Here is a 20,757-nt window from a genome sequence, read left to right as displayed (position 1 = left end):
GAAAGCTAAGGTGTCTGTCTGCCTTCTAGATACGTTATGACTGGTCATGTGATGTGGTATAATTTAGCTTTTTTATGTGTGAAAGCATTGACTACTTCTTTTAAACGAAAAACATTTTAAAAAAATAATTGATGTCTTATTAAGCGTCTATTCATGATCTATGTTATATATATGCAATGTTCTTAATTCGTGGTGAATTCCTTCGCCGCCGCCGTCCACTGTGCCACCCACGCATTGAACTTGTCGACCTGCAACTCGTCCGTAGCCCAAGAAGTCACAATTCTAACGACAACCTGTCCATCGTCCAGTTGATCCCAAATGTAGAATCTGAAGCGGTTTTGCAGCCGTTGGGCCAACTGCTGAGGCATTGTGACGAAGACTTGATTTGTCTCCGTTTCAGCCACCAAGTGGTGGCCAAGTGCCTCAAAGTTGGCCGAAATCTTCTCAGCCATAGCGTTGGCATGAGTGGCCAAGGTAAAGAATAGATCAGATCGGAAGAGTTCCATGAATTGGACACCCATGATTCGTCCCTTCGCCAAAAGAGCACCGTGCTGTTTGAGGTGGAAGACAAATCCTTCAGACAGAGCCTTCTTGACAACGATAGCTTCACCCATCAGCGCACCGGCTTTAGTACCGCCAATCCAGAAAATATCGGTCAGGTCGAAAATGTCTCGGAAAGTCATATCGTTCTTCTTGGAGCACATTGCTGTTCCGATTCGAGCTCCATCCATGAGCAGTAAAAGGTTCATTTGCTTGCACAGCGCTGAGAGATTGGTTAATTCCCGCTTCGTATACACTGTTCCAGTCTCCGAGGCATTGGAAATATACAGCAGCCGTGGCTTAGCCATGTGCGGGAAGAATTGGTTTTGCTGAATGGCCTTTTGAAGATTTGTTGTCGTCATTTTGCCGTCGACTGCCGGGACAAGGATAAGCTTGTGGCCAGTTGCCTCAATTGCACCGGCTTCTTTGCAAGCAATGTGTCCAGAGTCCAGAGTAATTACTGCCTCGTAAGGACGAAGGCAGCTGGCAATTGAGATAAGGTTGGCTGAGGTTCCACTTGGGACAAAGAAAATATCTGCCTCGTCTTCAGTACAATTGATCTTGTTTCTGATCAATTGCCTAGCCTCATCTGAGTACGCATCGCCTCCATAGGAGACCTGCTGTGTTGAATTGGTTCGGAGAAGAGCCTCGAGGATTTGAGGATGAGCTCCCTCGCTATAATCGTCCATGAGGCTGTATGGAGGGCATGCCTCGTCTTGGCAGAGACTGGTAGCGGGCATAGTGGACTTCCGATCCCCAGAATTGTTTTGATTGGATGTTGAAGGTCAAAAGTATAATCTGGGGAAGAGATTGAAGAGTGGTAAAAATAAGAATTGAAAGAACTGGAGTTTTTTTGACTCACCCATGGTCTAAATAAAACCTGGCGGCGAAAGACCGAGACGCCGGGAATAACTTTCTCGGGAATAGCGTCACCCCACCATTCCCGAATCCCGACACCGGGAATCCCTTGCTACTGAGTTTATCTCAAGTAATACGCGGGCCTGGACGCAGTGTTGCATTCCTGTTCAGATAAGAAGCCTGCTGATCTCGTATGTGAGTTTTGCGGTCAGGAGGTGGTGCAGTGAAACCTGAATCGGAAACCCGGCGGCTGCTTCCAGACGATTCCTCGCCGCCGCTAACCTTACGGAATCACAGGAATGACAAGCAATAACAGGAGCTGCGTAGCTCCATATAATTGCGGGGATCCCTTGCCAGTGTGCAATTAATCAGCTGTCGAAGCTAGCAGTTTCGCACAATCGGCTGAGTATCCGCTCTAGGGCAATGAACCGATTGTTGTGGAGTGGACGATGCTTTAGGTGCCGCGGGAGGGTCTGATAACATTGGAAACAATCAAGTTGCGGGACTTGTTGTATGAGAAAACAAAAATTGGTAGAGTTCAAGGGTGTTATATACAAATTGAAAATTCCCTACCAGTGAAGCACTAGTAATATACAGAAACTCCCGCTGGCCATGCAAAAGACAGAGTTTCAAGGCTTTTCCTCAAATGATCAATCATCGTCCGGTCGGAGAGGTTCCTCCTCCTCGGTATATCTCTCCTCCTTGGGCGGAATGCGTTGATAGAGGCGGACCCGCCAGCCACGAATCAACAAATAACTAGCCATGATGCCAGACATCACAGCCAGCAGCAAAATGAGCGCAAAAACACCACCAATGCTGCGGATGGCATCGTATGTGTTTGCAAGAGTCTGCGTTGCCTTGCGGTTCTGAGCCTCGGCGGTGTCGTCTGATGACGAGAAGCTGCTGCCGTCGGCCTTGTCATTGAAGAAGCCCAGGCCCTTCCCAAGAAACCTGGATGGATCCTGCGGCCGAGGCTGATCAGAGTATCCTGACCACCCAACCTGCTTCCAGTTGGGGAACTGGGTGCGTTGAATAAGCGATGTACCCATGATGTTGCCATCGTGGTCCACGGCTTCAGCTGAAACCCAGTCAACGTACCCAGAGGCCATGAACATCGACTCGAACCCGGTCTTGGAGACATTTCCAATGAACACGGGCGTATCAAACTGCGACGCTTGAGCGTAGAAGTTGTACGAGGCGACGTCGGTAGCTCCATTCCAACTGATCCAGATTGTAGTGACCAGGTTCGTCTCGTCGCTGCCCCAGACAGAAGAAACGAGATCCGGAGGAATAGTCGGGCGGCCGGTGAATTCGAACTTGTATGCGCGGTAATTGGAGAAGCGCGGTGATGTGAATTTCGCACTCATCAAAAGGTCTCCCTCAGGCGAATGTTCGGAGATGTAGCCACCCTGGCTCCAGCATACGAACATGTTCTGGTTAGGAAGAACCTGTGAATTGCCACGAAGGCGCGTGAGGTCCTCATCGGGGCGGTTATAGCGTTTAATAACTCGGGCTGTCATCGGGGTAGTGCCAGTTTCCACCTCCACGATCATGGCGGCCGAGATGGTCTCCTCCTGGAACTCCTCGTCCGACGCATTGTTCATGAACGAGATGACGTGGCGGGTGCCAGAAGACTCTTGGAACTTGGCGTCATGTTGCTTTGAAAAGAGGAAATCCGAATCAAAGTCACCGCCATTCACGCCGTTCAGTCGCCACATGATCTTACCATCAAGACCAGAGACCAAGTAAAGAGTGTTGGTGAAGCGCATAGAGATCAGGTAATCGCCAGCCTCGTTCTTGTCGACAGAGTTAATATGCACGTAATCCCAGCCGGGGGGCCTTCAGGCCTGGAGTCTGGGTGATAATGAACGGTCTCCGACAGCGGAATTTGGTTGTAAGATCTCCAATCGTAGATGACCTCCGCAGTGGTTGTGTCGATTTCTGCGAATCCGCCGGTCTCGAGGAACGTTTTCTCGTTCGGGCGGCCGAACTCCGCGAGGCTAATCTCCTCGGACAGGTAGACCGTGACCAGTGCGGATTTTCCATCCTTGCGAACATTGAACTCATGAATATCGAATACGCCGAGATCTTTGCGCAGCGGGAGTTTTCGGAACGTCTCGTATTTTTCATTCAGGATCATGCCATAACCACGTTCGCGACCGTCGTGAGAGTACTGTAGAATCATGGAGAGATAGGTTTTGTTGTCGAAGCTGTTGATGGCCTTGAAGTCGAAGACATTGCGATTTTCGAATTGCATCGTACCAGTCCAGATAAGAGTCTAATCCAAAGAAACTCGGCATTAGCTACCGCCAGATGATGCGATTCGAAGAGCGACACATACCCCATCTTCATCGTAGATGTGTGGACCGGTCTGGTATTGTTCGTATAGGCTCGAATCTCCATCTGGGTCTATGTGCAGGTATGGCGAGACGAACCAGTATCCCGGTGCAGTTCTGTTGCGATCCAGGGTCTCGATGTCGAATTTCACGGCCCTAGCATCGGGCAGCTGGGATGACATGTTAGCGCCGGCCAATGCGGAGACAGCGGAGCACTTACGGTCACAAAGGACATCAAGTCATCATTCGTATACGGCTCTGCCACCACCTTCTGCGCAAAAAGCAGAAGTATAGCGTACCAAAACATTGTTCAAAAGAGTGGCGTGGTCGAGAAAGAAGCCATAAGAGGGAACAGGGGATGTCGTCGCAGATCAATGCCGAGGGGTCTAAGCAGGCGGGAAGAATAATTGAGCGTTGTCCCTCTCTGGACCCCGGTGGGGCCAATAGGGGCCGTGACAAGCATTGCAAACTGGGGACTTGATGACGCACGCTCGTCTCTCGCTAGGCCCTTCACGGAGTTAGTGGGATCCAGGTTCCATCTGAAACGCGTGAGTCGGCGCCTTCTACGTAGATCATCGTGGTGGACAATCCCGTTGCTAAAGGATGTGTTACTGTGCTCCTCCTGTAGGCTACACAGGACTTGAAACTTTGTCATGCAGGGACCACCGCACACCAAGGGGTCCAACGATTTGATGTTAGTGCATCTACTTTATCCCTAGCTTAATACATTCAACATTCAGCCCCGGCCACCTATACAAATGCCGAATGCCGACAGCTGACACTAGCTCTATATCCAGCCACATGGGATCACACCAAACTATCAGTATCGCAGATTTCGATTTTGCTTGATCTCTCGGTTCACGGTTGGAAATTTCTTCAGGGGGTGGCGGAGTGGCGATCTTCATCCACGGATTGTAAATCATGTGATCTGTAGGACCCCTTGTGCTTAGTCAATATACATGGATAGCACAATGATAGTGTAGGGCAAAGTGGCCCCGGGGTCGGACATCATAGTGTGATTTGACAGATTGAAGGTTGCAAAGGATCATGACGAGTCATCGCTCTATGCCAAGAGTGGAGTCGGAAAAGAGCAGCCGTGATTAGGAGCTATCACTTCATGCCAAGAGGGCGGACAGGATAGATCAACGCACTTATAACCCGTTGCTCTATGCCAAGAAGGCAGGCAGAAGGATATACTAGCAAATTTGCGACCGAGAACTAGGTATAGCCCGCCTGAGAAGATTATCTAAAGAGGCCTCCACACCCGACTCTTCAACTCATTTTCGACATCTTGGTGGGTTCGGTAGCATCATATCAAAACATTCGCCATGGCATAGACCTGGCTCCATGGTTGAATCCTCTTGTTACTCAGTAGGGTTATCTGCCAACTGCCAACACCCTCAAATTCCTTAGTCTATCGATTTACCAATCGGGCTGTTTCCGAAGCTGTATACCTTCAATCTGTCTTCAATAATTTGAAAGGCCAAACCCCCTAGAGTATCTGATCATTAGACTGACCTAGTGATCTTGGTCTTCAAACTTCCGCTGTAACACTTTAAGTCACGCTTGAGACGAGAGGTTATGGGAAGGATCCACATCTTCGACTGCCGCTAGTGGTAGAGGGGCAAGTAGTTCCGGGACTGCCAATCAACCGCGTTTACGTTTCTAAGACACTATCGTTCCCCGCATCAAAGCAATGGATTCAATGAGAATTCATTTTCCCTAGATTTCTGATAAATAGCACCCGATTAGGAAGTTGTAATGGTTGAGATAACGGGAAAGGCGTTCCGCACGGTGAAGATATAACACTCTGAGTCACTTCGTCAGCCTGTATATTCCTGGACCTCCTCTTCACGCGACTTTTGCAAACCCCGAACAGAACTGTGATCCCTTCTGATCTCTAATTCTTCTGCCTGAAATGGACGTAACTATCCTCGGCGCTGGCGTTATCGGCCTTCTATCAGCTTTGGCTCTGACTGATGCTGGCTATAAAGTGACCATCGTGGCTCGAGACTTGCCCGGTGACGAGTCTCAGGATTGGGCAAGCCCTTGGTACAGACCCTGACAACTGACAAAGCACACGAGGTCTAACATAGCATTCACAGGGCTGGGGCAGCAATCTTTCCTTATTCGGATTCTGAAGGTCATTCACTCCAAGTGGAAAGCTTCAAGTATTTCTGGGCGTTGGCACATAGGGATCCTACCAGTGGAGTTCAGGTAAGATACACTTTCCTTTCCATTGATGACCACGAAAAGAGATTTTGTCTGACTATCAATGACAGGTCGTCAAAGCAACCGAGTTCTATGACGACCGAGACGATGACTCTACAGTTTGGTACAAGTCTCTCGTGCCGCAATATCGCCGCATACCTACCGAAGACCTTCCAAAGGGAGTTAAGGTAGGCTTCACTTACAAGACTATGACCGTAAATCCCGTTGTATTTCTTCCATGGGTTCGAAAGCAGCTGGAAGCTCGAGGAGTTTGCTTCATTCGGAAAGAAGTCAGCGAAATCGAGGAAGTGAAGCGCATCACCGGAAACGAGGTGATCGTCCATGCAACGGGACTTGGTGCTTACAACTTAGCCGACGACAAGGATGTCGTTGCTCATCGTGGACAAACGATGTTCGTGAAAACAGACTTTGACGAGCTGATGATGCTCCAAGGCTCCCAGTACACCTATATCATTCCGCGAATGCATTCGGGTGGAGTGATCATTGGTGGAATCAGTCAAGAAGGAAATCTTGATCGCGAGGTAGATCAGAAGTTGCGACCAGACATCCTCGCGCGGGTTCAGAATATTTCCAAGAATCGGCTCGAGTCTGTGGATTTGGAGAGCCCGTCGACGAAAAACATCGTCGCCTTTCGACCCGGAAGAAAAGGGGGTTACCGCCTCGAATCTGAAGGCAAAGTTGTTCACGCATATGGATTTGGTGGTATGGGGTATATCTACGGTTACGGAGCAGCTTTGGAAGTCCGAGGTCTGGTTGAGGCTATGATGAAGCTGAAACCCCCGAGAAGTCGACTTTGATGACATTATTTGGTTTAACAAAACATGGGCCAGTTCTGATGCTCCCTTAGCACATCAATCCAAGTTGGAAGAGGTTCGTGCCTATTAGTCGCCAAATGCTCATCCTGCCTTTGCCATAATTCAAGCATGAGGGCTTTAGCAACTTTGAAGGATGCCAGACCACAGTTGCTTTCTGCCATTGTAATCAACTGCAAGATGGCATCTCGCTTTTCCTTTTCCATTGCTTCGCTGCCTGCTATGAAAACTGGCCATAAGAGCCCGGGGCCAGCTTGAATCACACCTGGTAGCATCGCGCATAATGACTTGAGAGCGGTAATCACTTTCTCAACCTGAAAGTCCAAGATACCCGAATGAACTTTATGGACCCGTCTGTAAAAAAGAATCACTAGCGCAGTGTTGAGAGCTCGAATAATTAGTGTGTATGGTTCAATCGGTCCTTCAGGGGGCTCAGCATCGTCCTTTCGGTCTCCGAACGAATGTATCACGCTTTCCAAACGATGCATCCTTTTTTGCACGAATACCCAGACAACTGATTCGATCGGTATACTACTGGCTTGTGCAGCCTTTAATTTCTCAAGGACATTGGCCAGCCGGGTGGTTTGCGAGACCAAGCTTAGCCATGTCTCAGAAATGCCATAGACCTGTTTAGCAAGAGTATGCAGCGACCTCCGAGAGTCATGTAGATGAATATCGGGGAGGTCCTTGTTCTGATCCTTCGGATCATCTATGTTGAGATCATTTTCCGAATGTTCCAAGTGCACAAAGTCATCGAGTCGAACATTTCGGTCCTTCACCAAGCCCAGGCCATTATCATATGGGTTGGGACCGCGGGTTTCAATCTGGTGAGTAAGTGCTTTGACGAATGATGACGAGGCGCCGTAGTCGTGAAGAACGTATGTACTTTCGCCCACAATGCGCAACCATGTGTAGACATTGACCAGAAGACGAACTTTGCGCGACGTTCTCTGCTTTTCCAATCCGCGTAGACGTAAAAGTCGCTCGGCGTTAATCATATAACATCGTGCGTCTTGATGTTGACCTTGGAAGATCTTCAAAGTGTTAATAGTCTGCTATTCGGAATCCCTGACGCTTTCTTACCGCAGATTCGATCATCCCAAATATTGCCATCAATTGATCCTTGTATTTTGCCTTTGTTGGGCCCCTTGTCTCTTCACTTAATGACAGCTGCATATGCCCCTTGGCTTCATTGTAACATTGATGCGCATATGCTCTCCAATACCCTATCACATTTTCATCAACCAATCCACTCGAAGGTGTCATTGTGATATAAAATGCAGCGCATGCAAGCAGGCTAAAAAGGTTGGCCTTCCGAGCATGATTGACATCTGGCAATTCTAATATAGTCATATCCCCAAGTGTGACCATGGCAGCTGGCACGTTTAACACGCTCCAAGGTGATTTCTTGCCAAGGGGTATAACGGTCAACCGTGGAACAACATGTTTCTGGAAGATATTTAGCAGAAATGAAGCTTCTGTCACTATGTTGATTGGTGCTTGGGTGTCGGTAGATGAGTATTCATCTTGACCGCTTGCGCATATTTCTTCATGTAGGGCTCCCATTGAATCAATATTCCTTTCCCCCTCAGTCTCAAATAATCCAGGATAGGCTGCGAAATCCGGGCAATCAACCAGGACAAGAGACAGATTGGATGTGATGCCGTAGATATCATCATTAAGTCCGAAGAGATCCGACCATTGTAAAAGGTCGTCAGAATGCGAAGCAGATTCGCTGATTGGTGGCTGTATGTTAGGCGCCGAAGGCACAGGGAATGTAGTAGTCGGCGCTTCGAGTAGAGCAGGGCCTATTGACTTTTCTGCAGCATCACATTTTTCCGAATGGCCAACAGATAAGTTGAGATTCAGGACCGCAAAGGGCCCAATTCTGAAATCATTATCGATAAGGATGAAAGGCTCTTGCGATTTGGTATCTATCTCTTCCAAGGATGCATCAATGGAGCCGGATAGAAGGCCATTGCCAAGGGCGGTGCTCATTAAAAGTCTTGATTGTTCTTATTTTTCCATCAGCTGACATAAAGCCCACTACATCGGGCACATTACCTGTGTATAAATGATGCCTTGTGCCAGATCTTTGGAAACCCTTTCGTTTCCCTCTTTGAGTTCCCGCGGAGGTGTGATTTTTCTCGTCGGGCATCCACCGTATTTCCCCTGGATATCCCTCGCATCTGAATCCCACGGAAGAACACATCTGACATGACGGTTTGTTCTGATCGCATTTGACATGTCGGCGTCGGCAAGTTGTACAGCCACCTAGCGAATGTGTTCGTGGTGGTTTGGACCGGCCAGTCATGGATGCAACGATCAACTGCTAAGCTCCAAGATATTGATTCTAATTTGAAGTTCCAATTTTCCTCAAATCACACAGGGAAACTGAGACAACGGAATGAATCATTTGATAAGCCTGGCCCCGCGATGGAGGCTGTCAGGTGACCGGAACCACTTGTTCTCGAGGGGCACAGTGGGTCAACTAAAGGTTCGGCATCTGAGACCTATGGGAGTCCTCTGATACCAAGCCGGGTAGTTGGTGTATTATTTTTTCTTGCGATTACTCTAGGATTCGCGTGGTCATGTTCCTGACTACAGCCAGAGCGGAAGCTACTATGAATCTGAAAACGTGCACAGGGTCTACTTAAGCAAAATAGAAGGGTCAAGCTAGACCTCCTGTTTAATAGATCGTCGCCGAAGGAGTTTAAAAGATTTGCACTTGCTTGGTCTTCAAGGTCTTCATTATTGTATTCCTAATTAGCTACCTAGCTATTTTGAAGAAACACAACGAGACGGCAGCATTCGCTTTCGCCGCAAAGGCATCCATAATGGAAATTAGAATCGTATCTCGTGTATCATGGCAACCATTTCCACAACTAAACAGAGTTCAACAAATTACTCTGCCGAAGACCCAGCACAACCTTCACGTGCTCGAACTTCAAGGTAGTCTCCCGGGACCAGGCTAGCAAGCCAGCCGTCTTGAGCATATTCTTAATCTGGCGGCCATTAAGCTCGGCCTGAGCAAGTTCGTCCAACTCCTCATCGGAGAACTTCTCGGTGTTCGCAGTGCGTCCCAAGAACTGGGCCCAGACGTGGCGCCGGGAATATTCGTCAAGGTTCTGATAGACTAGCGACACGTGGATTCGAGAGTCAAAGGCTGGATCGATGTTTTCGGCTCGGTTTGTGGTAAGGAAGAGAATGCCCTGTGATCCAAGTCAATTAAATTTTCATAACCCAGAAGATTAATTGGAAAGCTTACCTCGTAGTATTCCAGCATTCGGAGGAAGATCGATACCAGTTCATTCCTTTGCAAGTCAGTAGCACTGCGTGCTTCCATGAAGACGTCTGCTTCGTCGAGTAGAAGAACAGCACCCCATTTCGGAATCATTCGCAGAATATCCTTGAGACTTTCCTCCACCGAACTGGCACTTGTGCCTAGATCACCAGCACTCATCACATACAGAGGGACTTTCATCACCTCGGCGACACTCTCAGCTGTGAGTGTTTTACCCACTCCGGGAGGACCACTAAGCTGCATGATGACTCCGCGACCCTTGCCTTGAACGACGTCGTCAAAGTCATCTAGCTTCTTTGACTGTGCCTTTGCAAATGCTAGGATGAGGTCTTTCAGGTTTTCGTGTTCCTTAGGAAGGACAAGCGAGTCGAATGCTTGCGAATCCCACACGATCTCGGATGTGCAATCCAAGAAGAATGTGAGCCATTCCTTGTTTTTCAGGGCATATCCGTAGACCATATTAGATGTGACCATCCTCTGGTCATCATGCAGCTCATCTGAGATCTTTCCAGAGAGACTGATGCCTTTATGTGGGTGGAATGTTTGGAACGCCTCGGCGTCGATGATGATTCGGCTCTTCACCTGGTACTTCCGGGGCTCTGCATCACTATCAAATCCGACTGTGACACCATCATATTGCTTGAAGTGATACCCCTTATGCTCCTCCCAGGTCTTTCCTTGTGCAACCAGAGCCTGTCGAATAATGGTCTGGTTGGCATGGTATTTGAGGGGCGACACTGGCAAGGCGACGATAGGAACAGTGCCGGTAAAAGCACCAATGGCAAAATCCTGATCATCCCACCCGAGCTTGCTACCGTCAAAATCGATGTACTTGGCTCTAATTTCCCATGCACCAGTCTGGCAATCCAACGCGGCCCCGGTGAACAGGTATCCGCGTGTACGACCAGTTATTGAGCCGATCACCATGTCATCAGGCTCGAAGATGCTCCAGATGAGGTCGTGGGTGATGACTCCGTTGCGAACTAGGTCCTTCTTCCGATCAATGATGTCACGAAGCTCCTCTTCGAGGATCTTGTGGAACAGATTGATATGCTCCTTGGTAGTCTGGTCTTGTTCTTCATCACGGGCCTTGACGAGGGCCTCCCACCTATGAACCAGGGGTTTGAAGGGCTTAGAGAACTCAAGACGCTCGAGGGTTGTCGTGACGCCGGGGTATTTGTCGAGCACATTGCCTAAGAACTTTTTCAGAGGTTCACTTTGGATGACGACGGAGTGAAGCTGTAGAGGTCGGCGCCCGTCATAGCATTTGGTGTATCGTGAGATCAGCGCATACTGAGCGGATTCGTCGTTCTCGGCAGCCTCTTCGATTTTGGGAGGAGTTTTGCTCCACGAAGTTCGTCCGTTCTCGTCGGGCTTCGTCTGATAGAGCTTGTGAATACCGCAAAGGGATCCTTTGGGAGCGTATTTCACTTCGTTCTCTTCTCGTTGTTAGCTGGAACGACCGCGATACTTTTGACGAAATTTCGACTCACTCTCTGTTTCTTTTCCGTTGACTTCAGCATTGTTGCTGGTGCTCTGCACCGCCGTTTCAATGAATTGCTGCGCCATGGTGAATTAATGGCCGATATCGACCACGAACTTGAGCAAAGACGTTTGCTTGAAAGTCCTGGGATAGTTTGTATTTTTTTTCTCAAGCCTGATAAATACCTGGTCTGGAACGATGCTGGTAGAAGGAAGAAAAAAAAGACTGGTGAAAAGCCTTCGTTTTATACCTGGATTTTAAACCGAGCAAACCAAAAGGCAGAAACACCCGGGTTCTGGTGCCTAAAGCTGGACAAAGAACAGCATCAGTCTAAGGTCTGGTGGGCCAGCTGTCAGCCATTTGTTTGGCCAGTGCAAGTCGATCTGCAGATAGCTCCACGTCAGCAGAGCCTCGTCCATTTGACTCACACGAAGCTATCGCTAGATTGAGCCCCCACGGCTTCAGCCATGCGCTAGTCGGTTGCTTATTGGCGCCATGAGAACATGCTTGTTTTGCTCTGAGTCATGAAACAGTTGCAGACGTCTAGACCCCGGGTCGAAATATGTGGATTTTGGGGGCCATTCCCTCAGTTTCCTATTCGAGGATCGGGCGGCCGGCTAGAGTCCTAGCATCCCTTTTTATGCGGGGAAAACGTCACCTGGAACATACTACTGAGATTATTTAGAAATGCTTGTGTATTAACTGTTGTCAAATCGTCACTTTGAAAAGCTTCAAATCCCGAGATCGAAATAAATGTCTATGCCTTGCTGTTATTGCGCCTGAACCAAATCTCTCTAATGGGCAAAGGTGCACCAACTTAGTTTTCGGTCTTGAAGGCCACCAAGCGGGCACGAATGGCATCCTGCGAATCCTGAGTATCCAACTCACGCAGAACACCGGAGGCAACGTCATAGATCAGACCGTGGACCTCGAGGCCACGCTCCTGAATCGCATTGAGGACGACGCTCTTCTGAGTCACCACGTTCAAGCTCTCACGCACGTTCAACTCCACGAGCTTGAGCGCAGCCTCGTCGGCAGACAGGGACTGCAGCAGGGCGAGGTTACGCTCGCGCACCTGGCGCAAAGGCAGGAGCCAAGGATCCAGGATACCCAGCGGCTTGTTGCCCATAGCGGCAGCGACACCACCGCAGGAAGTGTGTCCGCAGACCACAACATGCTTGACACGCAAGTGCTGCACGGCGTATTCGATGACGGCGCCCGAGCTCAGGTCACCGGGGTGGAGGATGTTGGCGATGTTGCGGTGAACGAAGACATCACCGGGCTGGAGGCCCATCATGGAGGTCTCAGGGCATCGCGAATCGGAGCAGCCGAGCCAGAGGATCTGGGGCTGCTGGCCGGTTGCGAGGGTAGGGAAGAGGTCGGGGTGCTCACGCGCGGTCTGAGCAGCCCATTCCTGGTTTTGGCGCAGGCCAGCGGTGTACTTGTCTATTGACGAGCCATCACTGTCAGTCTGAGAAGTGGAGGGCTTCAAAGCGGGGGGTTTGTGGTTCGCGCAAGAGAGGGAGGAAGAGGTCGAAAAGGGGGACAATCGATGCGCAGAAGGAATCGCATATGTATTTTGAGAGAAAGAGGGAAGTATTGACTGTCGGCGACTAGGGACGTCTTGCGCGAGCTTGGCGCGCGCGACGAATCCTGGTTGCACGGCCAGTCGTGCGGCGTTCATGACGAACGGTTGGGGGGAACAGGTGTTCGGGAAAAATAAACAACAGGGATTGAAAACAACCAAGTGAAAAGGCCAGGGAAGAGGCAATTCACCAGTATGACTCATTCACTTGCTCCTCTCCCCGAGTTCACGATCCGTTGAGAAGACCCAGACAAAGATGTTGAGGAAAAGATTGGGAAACCAGAAAAAAATCCCCGCCAAGAACTCAAAAAGTAGAAGATTGTCCACCAGCACACGTACCTTCGGCTATGAGAGTCATATCGATCTGAAGGGAAATCAAGAACGCTGAAAAGAGAGGAAGATGAAGTTGACAGGTTTAAATGGGCGCCCGAGGGGTTAAATGGGTGAAAGCCTGTGCCTGCCACTTAGGGACGGCCGACCCTTTCCGAGGGGAAACCGGGTGATCCGCGGAACATTGCGGTTGTACTTTCTTTTTATTTGACCGAAAAGGGGGTTTACAGTGTAATTCTATACATTGGCGTCGATTCATTCCATATACACAATGCTTTTTCACCATTGGTGCGCAAAAAACAGGACATAAACACATACAACAATGGCCTAAGCAGCTCCACCACGACCACCTACATTCATCACAGCTTGCTTCTGCTCCTCAGTAATACGGGCCACAGGCAGAGGCTTGGCTCCAGCAAGAGTTGGCGCAGGAAGGAATCCAATCTGCATGAGGTAGGATGAGTACAGACCGACCAATTCTTCCGTGACACCTGCGCCGGCAGAGGCATCAATACCAGACCAGGAGGCATCGGCCTTCAGCGCGGCAGAGGCGTTGGTATCATCCAGCTCGGGGGCCTTGGTGTTCGAAGGAAGATCCGCAGTCACAAAGTGATAAAGGGGCATGCTTGAGATATATTAGCTTGGAATCGTTTGAAGATTTGGTGTGGTGACTTACAGTGCGTGTTGAGAATCCTTGTCGCTATGTTCGCCATCGTTGACATAGTTTTCCAGGGACTGGGACCAGGGGACGTAATCAACCTGAGGAACATCGTATCCGTAAGTTTGCAGAGCACCAAGGAACTGGTTGAAGCGCAGACGCGGATGGCCGGTGACATGGGCAACACCGACAGGGGTGCGAGGCGGGTGGAAGGCACAGGCAATGACAATGCGAGCCACATGATCAACAGGGACCATGTTGACGGTGTTGTTGATGTTAGGACGAGCAGACAACTGAATACATCCCTTCAACATACGGATGAGGAAGTCATCCGTGTTGGTGGTTCCCGTGGTAGAATCACCCAGGACATATCCAGATCGGATGATAGTTCCACGCAAGCCTCTGCGGCCGGCCTCCTTCACGAGGTACTCACCAGCCCACTTGCTCTGACCGTAACCAGTACCAAGGCCTACCGCGCTGCCCTCCATGTCATCCTCCTCGCTGATACCGTTTCCACCGGCCGCGAGACTACGCTCGGACTCCTGGACGTAGTGGTCCTTGTCGAGAGCACTAGTGGAGCTGACAAAGGCAAATTGCTTAGCCTTGCCACTACCGCATAGCTTCAGAGCATCGATTGTACCCATGACGTTGGCGGGCTTCAGGGTGCTGTAGGGGTAGACCCAGTGAACAAGAGCACCGTTGTGGATAACGGCATCAACGCTCTCAGTGAGTTCATCCCAGACGGCCTGCGAGAGACCGAATTGCGGCTTGCCAAGGTCACCACACAGGGCCTGAAGCTTGCTGGTCCAGGCATCGTCCCAGAAGCCGTAGGCACGGCAGGTAGAACGGATACGCTCAAGGGCCTGCTCCTCGCTCTTAGCACGAACAAGAGCCACAACCTTTGTCGAGGGAGCTTTGCGGGTGAGCAGATCACGCAGAATATGGGCTCCCAGGAAACCAGTAGCTCCAGTAAGGAAGATAGTGGGCTCAGTGTCGAGCATCGCGTCTGTACGAGTAGGGAAGGTCTCGGGCAACTCGCTGACCAAGCGATGCGCGTCCTTGGAGTACTCATCATCAGGCTGATTGCTAGCCTGAGCAGCTCCGGTCTTGTCAGGGTCCTCGCTGGTGGCAAAGGACTCAATATCGAGCAGACGGTCAATCTCTCCAGCAAAGCCCTTGAGAGTAGGGCTGCGGAAAATAGCGTTCATACTAATGTCAATGCCACGCCACTTGCGGCGCAGGTCAAAGAACATCTGCTGGGCCAGGATACTGTGGCCACCGAGGTCGAAGAACGAGTCATCCTGACCGATCATACGGGCGGTAACATTGGGAATGAGCTTAGCCCAGATCTGAGAAAGAGCTTGCTCGGTCTCGGAAAGGGCCTGTATGGCAGATGAGCGACGACGAGGAGCGGCCGCGCTAAGTTCAGCAGTATCCGGGAAGGGCAACGCAGGCTTATCAATCTTTCCATTGGGGTTCAGGGGCATACGCTTAAGTGGGATGATGACAGTCGGCACAGCGTAGGTGGGGAGCTTGCTGCGGAGGTGCTCACGGGCATCATCACGCAACGGACGGAAGCGACGGAGCATGCCCACCATACCATCGGCAGAGTCATCCTCCTCCAGCCCCTTGCTCTTCAGCCATTCAGACCACTTGCTCATATCGGGCACAAAGTAGCTTACAAGGGTCGGCTCCTCGAACTTGTCACGACGAACAAGGGTGACATTCTCACGGACCAGAGGGTGGCGAGAAAGGTGAGTGTCAATCTCACCCAGCTCAATACGGAAACCACGGATCTTGACCTGGTCGTCGGCACGGCCAGAGCACTCCACATCTCCAGATGGAGTGTAGCGGCCAAGGTCGCCACTGCGGTACAGACGATCTCTGGGGCCGACATAGAACTCACGCCAAGCCTCACCTTTAGATGCAGTCTTATCCTTCTCAGTCCAGACCTCGGGCTTGACGAACCAGTTAGTCAGGAACTTCTTGGCATTCAGGTCTGCTGACCCTAAATAGCCTTCAGCGAGACCTCCAGCACGGACGTATATCTCACCAACCTCGCCAATCGCACAGATACGCGTGGGATCGAAGCGGTTGACAACAAGCATCTGGACGTCCAACATACCACGACCAGCGGGAATGACATCCTTCATAGTGTCCAGGAAACCTTCCTGACTGGAGTAGCTAGGGATTTCGTAGTAACTGACGGCACGCTGGGTCTCAGTGGTACCGTACATGTTGACAATGTTCACGTTGGGTGCCAGGCCCTGAAGAGAGCGGCAGTCACGCTTGATCAGAACGTCGCCCACGAAGAAAGCGTGATGCAGGGAAGTAAATTGAGCAGAAGCACCGCCGACAAGGATCTGACCCATAGCTGGGGTAAGGTGAGTAACGGTGGCGCCGTAGTTCTGCATCCACTCGGCAAGTTTCTCGTTCTGAATATCCTCCTTGGCTGGAACTAACAGCTGGGCACCCAGGAACAGCGGGGTGAAGATGTCTCGCTGGATAGGATCGTGGGCGATACCACTCAGCATAGTGAATTTCTCGTTAGGGGTAAGTTTAAAGGTTTCTGACATCCAAGGGAAGTAATAGGCAAGCGAGAAGTGACGGCCACGAACACCCTTAGGTCGGCCCTCGGAACCGGAAGTAAAGGAGAGGGTAGGGGTAGAGTCCGGGCCAACAACAACACCAACGGGCTTAGACCTGAGCTCAACCTCCTTGGCGAACACATCCTGGCCATTGAGGGAACCACCAACAAGGATGCCATCATCCTCAAGGGCAAGCGCGGGAATTTCAGTGCGTAGCTCTAAGTTTTCGCTGATGAAAGTTCGGACAATATCCGAGAGCTCACCGGCATCCCGCGTGGCCTTGGCAATGTTAACAAGAGCACGAGGACGGGCAACATCAAGGTAGATGTTTTGACGCTCCGGGGGGTATGCGGGGTCAATGACGGAGAAGGTAGCACCGGCCTTCAAAATACCCATAACAGCCACAACCAAATCCACACCACGGTAGGCATAAACCATAACAACCTCTCCTCTTTGAATTCCAGACTGCACCAAGTGGTGTCCGAGGATATTTGAGGCCTCGTTGATCTGCTTGTAGGTAAACTCACGGTGAGGCGAGCTGCTAGACTTGGTTTCAACCACACAAAGCTTCTCGGGGTGCTTCGCGGCATTCTCGGCGAAGATGTCATGGATGGCACCTCGGAAGTTGGACCAGTTCAGGTCACTGGTGGGGTCCGGCAGAAGTGCGCGCTGGCTCTCGGTCATCATATCAATGCGGCCGACGGCCTCCTCCGGGTTTGCCGCAGCATTTCCAGTAATCTGGGCCAACTGGTTCAAAATGGTTGAGATGCGGGCACTAGAGAAGATACGCTGGTTATAGTAGGCACCCAGCTCGACTTCCGGCGAGTTATTGCCAGGAGCGACGTTGATCACCAGGTCTGTGCTGTCGAAGGTGTTGGCAGGGTATTCTTGCGAGGAAGCAGGAGCATCGTAGGCAGCGAATCGGAAGAGGATCGGTGAACGTTCAGAGTTGGACTTTTCTTGGATGTAAGAGCGGAGGCTGCCCAGAGGGACAATATCGGAGGCACCCGTGTTGAATGCCTGTAGATGGTTAGCAATTGGCCATACAATGAGCGATGCTACGATTGCAGGTACACACCTTGTCCACCTTGGTATAGAGCTCGGAGAATGTCTCCGAAGTATTAATGGGGACCCGGACGACGAAAGGACGACCGTCATCTCCCACGCTTGTCCCCACCGCGATGTCTTCGTCACCGGTCAGGCGAGCAACCAGAACAACAAATGCCGTCAAAAAGATGGTAAATCCCGAAGATGAGGGCCCAGAAAGCTTCTTCAGAGCCAATTGAGTCTCCTTCGGGAGCTTGATAGATTCGAAAGCCTCGATAGCCCGCTTAATGTCAGGTTGCTGTGTGTCGGGATAGTCTCTAGTCAATGGCGAGACAGTCAAGTTATTCAGGCGCTGGGCCCACCTCTCCAGGCGATCCTGGAGTGAAGTAGATCCCACAGCCATGATTGCTGTGTGAATGCTTCGAGATTTTGGTGAAGGGTATAAAATGAGAGGATGAGTCAAGTAACCCGTTCTACGGAGGGGCACAGAAAAGTCCGATTTCGCCGTCATATACAGGCGCTGATTGGCTCCTTAGCCTTCCCCACACACTATAGAGGGGCTTACCACCTTTGTACTTGCCTAGTATTGCGTAATAGCTATATGGAGACGTATCCAAGGCTTGGATTTAATTACTATTTGTGGCATATGTGAATGACCTCAAGAGCGCCAAAGATCTACGGAGACATTCCACGACAGTGTGGCGAGCTTACAGAGTCGACGCTCAACGGTGATGCAATAATGATGACTCAGCGACCTTTATCTCTGCCTCAGGCCAACGATCTACAAGTGCTCCTTAGAGCCCGGCTTTGCTCCTTCAGGAGTTGTTTTTCTCGCCTGACATCATTGGAAGAAGGGGCATTTCAATCCAAACACCGCAACATTTCGATGGAATAATCTCCTGAAACTCGACCTCGACCACGCTCGCCAAGACCGGAGTAAGTCGCCGAATCCGGTGTGTTCGAGGCCGCTTCCCCTGGAGAAGCAGCTTATCGCGAGTGCGGTTGCACGACCCTTACATCTCGACACGCTGTCGCGCAGAATTCCCACCGGCGTGGTTAACGCGCCAAAAGATGATTCCTCATCGAAGTACGGGTCTGTTGGCAATCATTGTCTTCGTCGCGCTTCTCCTCTTCATCTTTTCGTCCTCTCCCATTCCTAATCCTACCGTCGAAGGAGAGGGAGAAGCCTCAGGGCGCGCCAATTATGTCCCTCATCCGAAGCTCCCATCATTGAGCAACATTCATTTACCGAGCAACATGCACCTACCCTCATTCCGTGCTCCATCACATGAAGCTCCGCTTGAGCAAACAAACAGCACCAGCGGCGAATCTAAATGGTTCAGCACTTGGGAATGGCTGAACCCATTCTCTTCGGCCATTACGCTTGATGAGGGCCGCTCCGTTCTTCCTCCTTTGCCCGAACGCCGGCCGATATACACGTACTATAACCCCAAGTTTAATCCCAAGAAGCATTACGGCAAGGACTTAAAGGATGATCAGAACGCGGACGAGGTGCTCCTTCTTGCCTGGCGCCGAGCTTGGTTCGCGCAGGGATTCCGACCGATTGTTTTGACACCCGGTGATGCTATGGAGAACCCACATTACGAAGTGGTGCAGAGACTCAAACTCGGCGCTGAAATGGAAAACGAGGTGTTCCGGTGGTTGGCATGGGGGCACATGGGAAGTGGATTGCTTGCCGACTTTACTTGCTTCCCCATGGGGCGATATGATGATGACCTTCTGTCTTACCTACGACGGGGAAGCCAGCCCGAGATCATTACGCGCTTTGAGAACTTCCAAGGTGGCCTCTACTCAGCTGAGAAGCACCGTATTATGGAGGCCATTGACGGCGCAGTGAAGCAATTGAACGACCAGACTAAATCTTTCCCGGATTTGATGCCTTCCGAAATGTTCAAGGCCGAAAACCCAAGCTCTTTGGCATACTACAAGTCTGGCACCGTCCTCTCCAAATACCCTGGCGTGCACGAGAAAACCACCCAGAACCCTGCAAGTGGCCGACTTCAGCTGGTGCAGCTCATCAACGCACACCTCCATAACACTTTCCAGAACGCTTACCCTGCTGGTTTGGCTGTGCTGAAGCCTTTCCCCAAGTACACCACCGCGTTAGTTGAACCTGCATTGCGGTTGGCTAAGGCGCTCATCCAGTGCCCTGAGTCTCCCATGTCGGACTCTTGCCCGCCCAATAATCAAGACTGCCGTCCCTGCGGCTCCGCCAAGTCGCCTATGCGTATCAGCCAGCCCTCCAGTTTCAAGAACACGTCTTTCCTTTTCACCATTGGCACTCTCCCTCACCCCTACACTCTCATCAGCCTGCAGAAGGAATCCGAAGAAGTGAGCACGCGCGACATCCGTCGTACCACCGACCGCGATGCGTGGCTGGGCGACGTGACCAAGGATCACCTTGGCAAGGAATTGGGTGGTTCATTCCGGGGCGTGGTCTTCAAGCAGGTCGTGGCGGGAGACCAGGCTGTCTCCAACTCCCTGTGGATGACAGTCGAATCTCTGCCTGCGGAGGCGGGTCAAAGCTTGCCGCCCGAGCTCCTGGATGAGTTCGAGTGGCAATTCGGATTCAAGATTCCTCGCGGAGGCGCGATCGACCCGAACACCGCTGGCGACAAAGAAAGCGTGCAAAACAAGAATCCTAGCCAACAGGGAGTTGGCCGAGAATATGAGCTGATCAAAAAAGCCCGGGAGATCATTACGAGCAAGGATACCAACCGGATTGGCATCAAGGCCGTCGCCGAAGCCTGGAATATGGCGGATACCGAAGTCTGGCGATTCGTGAAAGCATATCGGTGAGTTTGTCTGCGTCATCGCATATCTTTCATTTGCCCCTTCCAATACTAACCACCCCTTCTACTACAGTGCTCGCAGCGTGGTTGAACGCAAGCAGTGGCAGGAGCAGGAGAAGTCATTTGCGGGCTCTAAGCCATAAGTTCCATGTTTGTATTTGCTATGTGATT

General features: G+C 50.9%; 8 protein-coding genes across 8 annotated transcripts; 2 read left to right on the top strand and 6 right to left on the bottom strand.

Moving 5' to 3' along the window:
* Positions 1–182: 182 nt before the first annotated feature.
* Positions 183–1,280, bottom strand: N7443_004614 (threonine aldolase family protein; the record flags this gene model as incomplete). The annotated part of the gene is made up of 1 exon (XM_056884670.1): positions 183–1,280. The coding sequence occupies one exon, from the start codon at positions 1,278–1,280 to the stop codon at positions 183–185; it is 1,098 nt and encodes a 365-aa protein (XP_056742948.1).
* Positions 1,281–2,048: 768 nt separating this feature from the next.
* Positions 2,049–4,041, bottom strand: N7443_004613 (uncharacterized protein; the record flags this gene model as incomplete). The annotated part of the gene is made up of 4 exons (XM_056884669.1): positions 2,049–3,237; positions 3,279–3,676; positions 3,740–3,904; positions 3,955–4,041. 4 exons carry the CDS (start codon positions 4,039–4,041, stop codon positions 2,049–2,051), a joined length of 1,839 nt encoding a protein of 612 aa, XP_056742947.1.
* Positions 4,042–5,652: 1,611 nt separating this feature from the next.
* N7443_004612 (FAD-dependent oxidoreductase) lies at positions 5,653–6,763 on the top strand (the record flags this gene model as incomplete). Its single annotated transcript, XM_056884668.1, has 3 exons — positions 5,653–5,786; positions 5,840–5,951; positions 6,017–6,763. The coding sequence occupies 3 exons, from the start codon at positions 5,653–5,655 to the stop codon at positions 6,761–6,763; spliced, it is 993 nt and encodes a 330-aa protein (XP_056742946.1).
* Positions 6,764–6,777: 14 nt separating this feature from the next.
* Positions 6,778–9,092, bottom strand: N7443_004611 (Zn(II)2Cys6 transcription factor; the record flags this gene model as incomplete). Its single annotated transcript, XM_056884667.1, has 3 exons — positions 6,778–7,812; positions 7,862–8,783; positions 8,815–9,092. The coding sequence occupies 3 exons, from the start codon at positions 9,090–9,092 to the stop codon at positions 6,778–6,780; spliced, it is 2,235 nt and encodes a 744-aa protein (XP_056742945.1).
* A 571-nt stretch (positions 9,093–9,663) lies between these two features.
* N7443_004610 (ATP-binding protein) lies at positions 9,664–11,651 on the bottom strand (the record flags this gene model as incomplete). Its single annotated transcript, XM_056884666.1, has 3 exons — positions 9,664–9,990; positions 10,047–11,521; positions 11,576–11,651. The coding sequence occupies 3 exons, from the start codon at positions 11,649–11,651 to the stop codon at positions 9,664–9,666; spliced, it is 1,878 nt and encodes a 625-aa protein (XP_056742944.1).
* Positions 11,652–12,382: 731 nt separating this feature from the next.
* Positions 12,383–13,249, bottom strand: N7443_004609 (carbonic anhydrase; the record flags this gene model as incomplete). The annotated part of the gene is made up of 1 exon (XM_056884665.1): positions 12,383–13,249. The coding sequence occupies one exon, from the start codon at positions 13,247–13,249 to the stop codon at positions 12,383–12,385; it is 867 nt and encodes a 288-aa protein (XP_056742943.1).
* A 558-nt stretch (positions 13,250–13,807) lies between these two features.
* aarA (L-aminoadipate-semialdehyde dehydrogenase) lies at positions 13,808–18,176 on the bottom strand (the record flags this gene model as incomplete). Its single annotated transcript, XM_056884664.1, has 3 exons — positions 13,808–14,105; positions 14,157–17,746; positions 17,805–18,176. The coding sequence occupies 3 exons, from the start codon at positions 18,174–18,176 to the stop codon at positions 13,808–13,810; spliced, it is 4,260 nt and encodes a 1,419-aa protein (XP_056742942.1).
* Positions 18,177–18,844: 668 nt separating this feature from the next.
* N7443_004607 (uncharacterized protein) lies at positions 18,845–20,729 on the top strand (the record flags this gene model as incomplete). Its single annotated transcript, XM_056884663.1, has 2 exons — positions 18,845–20,589; positions 20,660–20,729. 2 exons carry the CDS (start codon positions 18,845–18,847, stop codon positions 20,727–20,729), a joined length of 1,815 nt encoding a protein of 604 aa, XP_056742941.1.
* Between the last annotated feature and the right edge of the window lie 28 nt (positions 20,730–20,757).

The sequence above is a fragment of the Penicillium atrosanguineum genome (genome assembly GCF_028827265.1).
Source record: "Penicillium atrosanguineum strain IBT 20685 chromosome Unknown utg000003l_segment0_segment0, whole genome shotgun sequence".
Lineage (NCBI taxonomy): Eukaryota > Fungi > Ascomycota > Eurotiomycetes > Eurotiales > Aspergillaceae > Penicillium > Penicillium atrosanguineum.
Note: the sequence above shows the minus strand (reverse complement) of the source record. Positions and strands in the feature narration are given on the sequence as shown.